At 39.9% G+C, this 9,178-nt stretch overlaps 1 protein-coding gene across 1 annotated transcript; it reads left to right on the top strand.

Annotated features, from left to right (window-relative positions):
* The first annotated feature begins 972 nt into the window (after nt 1-972).
* LOC139624272 (corticotropin-releasing factor-binding protein-like) lies at nt 973-9,178 on the top strand. Its single transcript, XM_071483269.1, has 7 exons — nt 973-1,124; nt 1,260-1,347; nt 1,946-2,103; nt 3,335-3,545; nt 4,788-4,942; nt 7,593-7,713; nt 8,578-9,178. Exons 1-7 carry the CDS (start codon nt 1,044-1,046, stop codon nt 8,730-8,732), a joined length of 969 nt encoding a protein of 322 aa, XP_071339370.1. The 5' UTR covers nt 973-1,043; the 3' UTR covers nt 8,733-9,178.

The following is a 9,178-nucleotide window of genomic DNA, read 5'->3' as shown; positions in this document are numbered from 1 at the left end:
AGCCAGATGTTGGCGAATAAACTGGTCAAGTCTACAGCACATGGAGGAGGCCACGAATACAAGGCCACAACTGACCTCAGAGTGGAGAGAAGGAAGAGAGGAGGACCAGGTGAATGGCCAAATATGTTACAACTTGCAATTCCATGTGAAGTAGATGGTAATCTACATCCTTTCCAGGGAATCCCTGTCTCCTAGGAATAAACCTTAAAACAGAGGGGTTGAGAAAATTAAGACGCACATTAGGTATTAATAATGATTTAGATGATTTAGTCCAGCACTAGTGCTATTAGAAAACCTCTCTCTAGTCAGCATTTGCTCTGAGGCAAAGGTTCACAAACTATCTACCACAGACTACCTCACAGAGGATTAAAGAAAAGCCTAAGGACACCGCTGCCCCCTGATCCCTCACTGGCTTCCCACTCACCCGTGTGTCCTTGTTAACGAAAGTATTTTATCCCTCACTAAATAAAAACATATGTAATTTTTTTTTGTTTTAGTTTGTGCAATATGAGATATATCTCATATATGACATTCCCTGTGTGTGACTTTATCATTTCATTACACTGTGCCAATCATCTATAGAGTTACTCTACAAATGTGTTGCACATTTGATAAATTCACGTTTTACGAGATTTTTATTTGAATATTTGTCATATTAGCTTCATTTTCATTGATAAAGTGACTCCATAATGTAATTACCACCGAACAATAAAAAAAAAAGCCTACCTGAGTAATATCGGGAACATTTGGCAGGACGTAAGCTATATTATGACTTTTAATTAGATTTCTAAATGACACGCAGTCGTTTTTTTTGCTGCCACACAGCCAAGCATATTTAAATGCCTTAATATGTCTTTGAATGGCAGCTTTTCGCGGATTATCTGAATCACTGTTAGTCCCCTCGGCTCAGTGTTTTCCACTGACCCTCTGATGTAGGCCTGCCCGTCTGTCCGTGCTGCTATAAAAGCTGCCACCTCACAGCCAGCGCCGTTATTTCCCCCCCTCAGCTTCAGGAAACACTTCACCGAGAGACGCGCTTCACAATGTCCCTGGCTCTGTGCACACAGCTGCTCCTCTTCCTCATCTCCCTTTCATCCAGGATGGGGCTCAGTCGCTACATTGAGGTAAAATCCCATTTTTTTTTTTTTTTAATAGTTAAACTGAACCAAGGGGGAATTATTGATTGAGGTTAAACTGGTGCCTTCAAAGTAAAGCTATGACCTGGAACTTGACGTCTGCTTCTGTCATGTTTGATTCAGGACATCGAGGCGTCAGATGGATTATATTCTCTGCTCAGTTTGGACCAGAAAAGAGAATCAGAGGATTTTATTTTCCGCCGACCTCTCAGTAAGTGCTGCTGTAAACAATGGCTTTATTCAGTGGCTGATTATGCTTAACGCTGTTAACCGACTTGGCAAATAACAAGGAAACCCTTTACATAATTAAAAGTATTCAGTGTAGCTCTAGTGTCCAGGCAGATACTGTAGAGTCAGTCAGTCAATCCATGCCCACAGTTCATACATATGTTGCCCCTGTAGTAACTACATAGTACCTGCATTTAAATTTTCCAATAATGAACACAGTAAAAATGTAAGAATATTATCAGTGGAGAGGATATTAATGTTTATAGGTCCACTTCTATATGAGTTTATTTATCACTCTGAGTACATTATGGCACAAATTCTCCAGAGCTCAATCACCTCTATTGTATAAGCTCCCCAGTCAACACTTGTGTCTTTTGGTAGCCGAAAGCTTTGTTGTGTTTGACCATAAAGCTGATCACCATCACACTTTCAGCTCATGACCAGTTCTTAATATTAAGCTAAATCGTTGAGGTTTTCTTGTGGTGAGACGATAAGGTGGCTGAAAGTTTTTCTGTCAATCAGTTTGTCATGATGAACAAATAATGTGTGTGTATTTGTGTGTGTGTGTGTGTGGTTTGTAGGATGCTTGGACATGCTTGCCACGGATGGCTACTTCACCTTTGATGCATCTCGGCCACAGCTGGCCTGTGCTGCTTTCATCATCGCTGAACCCAGTGAGGTCATCAGTCTGGAGCTGTCTGACGTCAATATCGACTGCAGCGCTGGAGATTTCATCAAGGTCACCCCCCCCCCCCCCCCCCCCCCCCCCCCCCCCCCCTCGCACCCACCCACCACTCACCAAAAAAATAACACCCACACATCCCCGACCCTCTCAGAGTGCGGAGACAGGAAGTTCAGTGCTTTGCCATTTAAACCCTGAATTTATTTCATCCTCTGCTCTTCGATTTAAATGGTGCCAAACAGGGTTAAAGAAGCGCTTAACGGCCAAACACCACACTCTGCATTGGTCACATCACCCAGAGGCAAGTGTGGGAAGAGGAGGCTTTGGTTCTGAAGCCAAGCCTGCCAGTTACACTGCGGTGTCAGTCCACGTGGGCCACACTGGTAAAAGACGTGGCGGGGAGAAGAAGGTCGGGAATTCTATCACTTTATTACTAACACTGACTGGGTTCGAAGTGTTTCTGTGTGTGGCTGTGTGTAACCTGCACACATCCGCGTCGAGAGGAAGATGCTCATCATGCTCAACAAAACCAAACACCACACGTCTTAGTCTTTTTTTAACACGCTTGTCTAAACACGATTAACTGAATATTTATAGAACAAAATTCTCACTGGATAATGGTGGTAATGAGAAAAGATTCACGATTCAGCATTGGGGATGGTGCTATATGAGTCTTTTTGGATTGACAGCCGTAGAAAAGCCATCTTAATTGCCCTTTGAAGGTGAAATGTATTTACTGTTTTGATGCAAGAATGCTCGAATCAAGCTCAAAAGGAAAGCATAATGATTTTTGGAGACTGGCTTGCTGGTCAACTGAACCATTAACTCAATGTTATCAGTTTTTACTCTTTTTAGGCTCTATTTGTTAGGGAACCACATATTAATCCACTATTAAATTTAGCTGCACAGTCTCCAATTGGCAGTCATGCTCACGCTGAGCAGAAGAAGTCACATGATATTGCTAAATGTTACTTTGATATCTCTATTTATGTACATTTTACCAGTCTTCCTACACACAACGTTCAGAAATTGGTATCTTGTCATGGTTACTCACCTTCCAGCTTTACACCTGCTACAAAACAAGTTCATACGAGTATCTGGAGCACTGCACGTAAATTGATTGTTTTATATATATGTTTCACCTCTTAACTGATGTTTCCCTTTGGGTAATATCAGAATTATGTTGCCAAATGAGAAGAAGGCGTGAATGAAATTCTGAATTGATAAAATGAGTAAAGCGTTGCCTTGTATTATCAGTTTTTATGATTTTGCATCTTTCCTCCTGCAGATGTTTGACGGCTGGGTTCTGAAGGGAGAGAAGTTCCCCAGCAGCCGGGACCACCAGCTGCCTCTGCACCAGCGCTACACAGACTACTGCTCCTCTCCAGCACCGGGATCCACCAGCCGCTCCTCTCAGAACGTCGCCATGATCTTCTTCCGCATTCACAGCCCCGACAGTGGCTTCACCCTCGCTGTCAAAAAGCTACACAACCCCTTTCGTGAGTTCTGCTAAACATCTTTGATTTATCAATTTATGTCTTAAAAGTTTGAAAGCAAAATAAACAGAAACCAAGTCCATAAAAGAGAAAGCCAAATTGTAAAAAAGAAAAAATCCTGAGAAAAAAATATAAACAAGGACCAAGGACTTGCATCTAAATCAGATTTGTGTTGTTTGTGTTTTAAGATGAGGGACAGACCGGTGGTTCTTGCTTGTGTGCATGTACGTGTGTTCTTCCTGAACATTTGTGCTCGGCTGAGCATTAATCAAGGCCGAGAGCGACAGGAAGAGATTGAATAAGAGGGATGCACCTGTTTTCCAGCTGCTTGACAAACACGGTGTTAACACTGTGTCAAGCAACATAACGTAACAATCACGGTCTGGCCATAAGACAAAGACAGACAAAGAAAGAGCACTGACAAAAAAGGGGGTTTGAATGGATTATCTGTGGCAAAAGAGCATAAATCTAAGGCCAGTATTTGAGGTTGTATTCATATATTGACCATTAACTGTAGCTGTCCACAGTATTGTCCCTTTATTTTATCTGATCACAAGTCCCTGCTGTGTGACCCCAAGTGGATAAAACAGCATTAAAATGTCCATGTGTGCAAAGATGTGATATACCTATAATACATACATTTGTAAGACAAACAAGTTCTGTCCCTCAACACCTTTAGACGCCACTTGGCCAATTCAAGTAGCTTAAAGTATAGTGCTCCCTTTGGACGGTCCGTTTTGAAAATGCTGTTATGCAGTGATCTGCATCTGTTCCTTCATAGATGTGAGTGATGGTTACCATCCATACATAAACAAAAGTCATTCAGATCTTGCGCTTGCAGAACAAATCCACTTCATAATATTTATTCTAACAGTTTCCCCCCAGCTTTGATTGGCAAGGCTCCTTTTCCATGAAAATGTTTCCAATGAAAAACATGTCAGCAGGAGTAAAGTGTTCCGACTCCTTTTGGTGCCTGTCTAGTCTACCATGCTGTTATCAATTCAAATTTCATTATTTTCTCATATTTGTCATCAGAACTGGAATTGGATTTCCATGCTCAGCCCTAATTGTGTCCCCTCCCTGCAGTCAGCCTTGATTATGTCCAATTTGTAACATGAGGTGTCAATAATGAGTTTCTCTGGTGATGGGGAACTGCTAATTTGAAACCTCTGCTTCTCTCTCTCTCTCTTTCTCTCCCTCTCTCCCTCCCTCTCTCTCTCTGTGTGTGTGTGTGTGTGTGTAAAGCCTGTAACATCATGTCTCAGAGTCCAGAGGGCAGCTTCACCATGGTGATACCACACCAGCGCAGGAACTGCAGCTTCTCCATCATTTACCCTGTGGAGATCCGACTGACAGAACTCAGCCTGGGGCAGGCCAAAAGCAATGAGCTCAGCCCACAGGTGAGACCCACACACACATACACACACAGAGAAAGAGAGAGACAAGCATCACTGCTTACTGAATAAGTACTCTTAAAATGATCAAATTCATAATGCATTGAGACAGTGGAGGCCTCTTGTTTGACTGCCTTTGTCATTGCAAACAGGCAGTGATGTTCTCAATAAAGTCAGTGATATTTGACCAGCCACACTTATCATCACACAGACCTCTATGTCAGTACAGCTGACAGAATTTCCATTCAGTAGTTTCTGTTCACCATTAAGATCTATCAGGCTCTTGTCAAAACAAATTCTATTTACCAGAGCATGAACAAATCTTACGGCAATAAATCAGAGGGGAGACGCTTGTTCTTGTAGCCCGGTTTAGGACCTTTGATTCAGTGTCCACATCACACATTTGTTTGATAATCCACATAGATCTTGTGATGTGCTCACTGACCAATCAGAGCTTAGTAGGCGTGACCAGTAGGAAGTCATGTAGTTACCTAACTACATTTATGAAAAATATCAACACAAAAACAAGCAGGTAGATGCAGCTGTGCAGGTTTTTGTAAGTCGACTGAAATGACACAAAAAGCTAATTAAGTCTGATTAGTTCCGGTATCATCATTGTCTAATCATCATGGGTTCATGTAATCCTTGTTTTTGAAATAGGAATTTAAAAAAGAATAAGACTGGAAACAGGGGAAAAACAACTAGTCTGACCAAATGTAACAATAAATCCACATCTCTAATTAACATGTTAAAGTTTGGTCCGTGAATAAACATATTTCCAAAAATGTCAAACTGTTCTAGACTATTTAGTTGCATCTGCATTTTTTTATATCATCCGTATTGTATGATTTTTTTAACAATAGTCAACTGCAAGACATTGTCCAAAGAGTTGAACAAAATCAATGTTTTGTCTGGCAAATAAGTTGCACACCCACACTGGTGTTCTGAAGGTGGTCTTCTCTAACATGTGCAGCAAAATCTGATCAGGCTTCCATGGCAAATTGTCTGTTTAATGGTATATAAATAGAGATTATTATTATTATTATTACACTGGTTATGTAGGAGCTTCAATTATCTACTCTCATGAGTAAAACTAAACATTAAACATTACAGTTTTTAAATGTATTAACCTTTTTATTCAAATTTCAGACAGTTTCTCGTGTATGATGTAATGGAATCAGTTTTAATTGTAGTAAAGACAAATTATTGAATCAAAGCATATTTAAAGCAGCTATAATAAATATTTTTATAATAAACAATGTGTCAAATGACGAAGTTCAATGTGAAAGAGAACACTTGCGGTAATGAGAGAATTATCACTGAATCAGCTGCTCTCATTGGCTTGATTTACTTTATAATGAATTTCAGCTCATTATTTACCTCTCATAGCACTGTTCTCAGCCTCAGCAGGCAGCTGTCTCCACCAAAAAATGTTCTGAAAACCACTGTAACCTACCTGCTGAGCAACAAAAGGCAGACAGAACATAGTGGAACATTTCGCAACTAAAGAGCCAGATACTGTATTTCCCTCAGGAGCTGGTAGAGGCCAAAAACCGAGAATGAATGTTGGACTCATATTCATCAGCCAAGAAACACAATGCCAAATGATAATATTGTTCTGTAACTTCTGGATGCGTGTGCGTGTGTGTGTGTTTGGTAACTATTCACAATATGAACTTAAAATTGGATTTGTTGTTAATATGTTGAACTCAGGTGTCTGCACTGCCCCCAGGTGGCCAAAAAATAGTTGGTAGTAGAATAGTAGCAGATTTAAGAAAAATTAACAATCAAAACACTTTCTTAAATATCATAGAGGAAAACAAAAGGTTACAGAAACAGGAGGAAATTAAACCTATTTATAGGCTTGATAACTGCTACTGCCACAATATACACTTATACAACAACACAACCAATATAAGTACGTAGTAGTTTAGTTCATGGAATAGAACCTTTAAAATCGAATTCATTGTGTTTTCCAAAATGTAGCGTTAATCAAAAAATATAAAAATGAAATTTAAGGGTGAACAGAATAATATAAATACTTAGTGGAGCTATCTGTAAGTTTTCTATTGCTACATAGCCATGACTCCTGAGAATGTTGGCAGCTGGTGTGACACTGGCTGCCAGACTGCTGACATTTTGATAAACTGAAAGTCCTGCATTTACTGGGCCAACTACAACAACCTGTCATTTCTACTCAAACGTTGTGGAAAGTGGTAAGTGTTCCAAAAATAAGTGTTACAATATCAAAGATGATTTGTATGAACAGATTTACCAGTTCACATTGACTCGCAGTCCTTGTTTGCTCTTTGCAGTGTTAAATTTTTTGGGGGGCACCAACTATCAATCAGTGGGATAGTGTAAAACCCGGAATGTCATATTTTGCCCCTCTCCACTTGGTCGTCCTCTTCTTCCTGGTGTTTAATAGCTTGCATGTGATACATGTTGGCATCACCAACCCCTCCTGCGAGCAGGAATATGGATTGCATGGGCTAGTACGCACAAGATACAAACAAAACAGGGCCATACTCTTCAACATATTACGCCATTAGTGGTCAACAACTCATCTTGCACTTTCATATGCAGTCTTGATAAGTTACTGGCTTGCTTTCACTGCTGTTCAGCACCAGAATGCTTTGTTGTTTGTATTTTACAGAGGCAGGTGTGGTCGGGCTGTTCAGGGTCAGGTGACTACGTGGAACTGCTGGGGGGGGATGGGGTGGACACCTCTAAGATGTTCCCTGTAGCTGACCTCTGTTTCTCCCTCAGTGGGCTCGGTGAGTCTGAGCCCCTCCAGTTTACCTCTAGTGGGAATTTTCGGTGTGATTGTAACGGCAGATTTGCATAAGAACAGTGACAATTTGTGAATCTGACTTCCTTTACTGGATTATGCAACATATATTGTATTATGATATGCTATATCCTAAAAGACTACTATACTATGTTGTGCTTTACGTAGCAATGCTATGCTATGCCTTCCATTGATTTTCCCCAATACTTACCCTCACCACAGTTTGGCACATTTCACCATGTGTAAACTAAATTCCAGCTACATATTGTGATCCCGCATATCAAAAACCTCTTTACCAAAATGTTACAGCAGCAATACCCTCTCATGGTGAGGACAGTTCCAAAACCTAAGAATAATAGGAACATCCCTCATTGTGAAATCTGGAAATATTTGAAATGCAAATTATATTGTACAACTTTATTTTCACCTAATTATAATATTACAAAAATAAACCAATTGATGTACCAACCAATACGTTCCCATATTTCATGAAAAAATAACCAGTGAAAAATGATGGTAGTGACTCCGCCAATAAATGTGTAAAATCAAAAATATTTTATTAACATTTGAATGAGCAATTCCTACATGTTCAAATGCAATATGCTATAGCACATCCTTTATATGCTGTATTATTTTATCTTTATTGATTTACAATGATCTCATTGAATCAGTGCAATGTATAACACTTCACACATAGAAAAAAGAATAGACTTTAATCAAGGATAGGATAAAAAATATTAGATCTACTCATACACTTGTCATAATCAGGCTCAGAAGGACTGGCTAGAGAACAAAAATGCTCTGTATGTGCTCCAGTGTAAAGTGTCTGTTTTTCTCCTTGACCCTTCAGCCCAGATGAAGATTGGTTGTGATAACTCTGTGGTGAGGCTGGTGTCCAGTGGGAACTATATCAACCGTGTTTCCTTCCAGTACCGACTACTGGAACACAACGAGCTCCCCAAGACCCGAGAGAACAGTCTGGATAACTTTTGCACTGTGGAATGACAGCTCACTAACACACACACACACAAATTGCACACTCAGATTTACAAGTGAACATACACACGCAATCACACAGCCATCCAGTTCTCTGTAAACACGCCAGTTGAATAAAAAAATGTCCCATTTGGCTTATTACGTCAATAGATATTTTGTATTGTCTCTGCCGGATATTTTATTCAGTGCCCTAAATTTGTTGGCTTTGATTGTAGCATATTTATTTGAAGACTTATTTTATTAATCTCAAGTCCATGGATTATGGTGGATTTAATTGTTTTCTTTTTGGTTTGTCATGAAAATCTGTGATACATTATATTTCTTGGCAAACCTTCTCTCTGTTCTTCTTAGTTTATATCAGCTTCAGTATTCTCTGGGAGGTTTTACATCTCTGCTGTCTCTTGTTTATATGACCTTGACAATTTAAAAATAAATATGACTTGCATGATAAAGCA

Source organism: Trachinotus anak, unplaced genomic scaffold (assembly GCF_046630095.1).
Source record: "Trachinotus anak isolate AG129_WGS33_773 ecotype Australia unplaced genomic scaffold, CSIRO_AGI_Tana_v1 ptg000008l, whole genome shotgun sequence".
NCBI lineage: Eukaryota > Metazoa > Chordata > Actinopteri > Carangiformes > Carangidae > Trachinotus > Trachinotus anak.
The sequence above is the reverse complement of the archived record's forward strand: the minus strand, read 5'-3'. Positions and strand labels throughout refer to the sequence as shown.

Coding starts and splice junctions, on each gene's coding strand:
- LOC139624272 (XM_071483269.1), top strand. CDS start 1,044: ATGTCCCTGGCTCTGTGCACACAGCTGCTCCTCTTCCTCATCTCCCTT. Junction 2,104..3,334: donor GCGCTGGAGATTTCATCAAG/GTCACCCCCCCC, acceptor TTCCTCCTGCAG/ATGTTTGACGGCTGGGTTCT. Junction 4,943..7,592: donor GCAATGAGCTCAGCCCACAG/GTGAGACCCACA, acceptor TGTATTTTACAG/AGGCAGGTGTGGTCGGGCTG.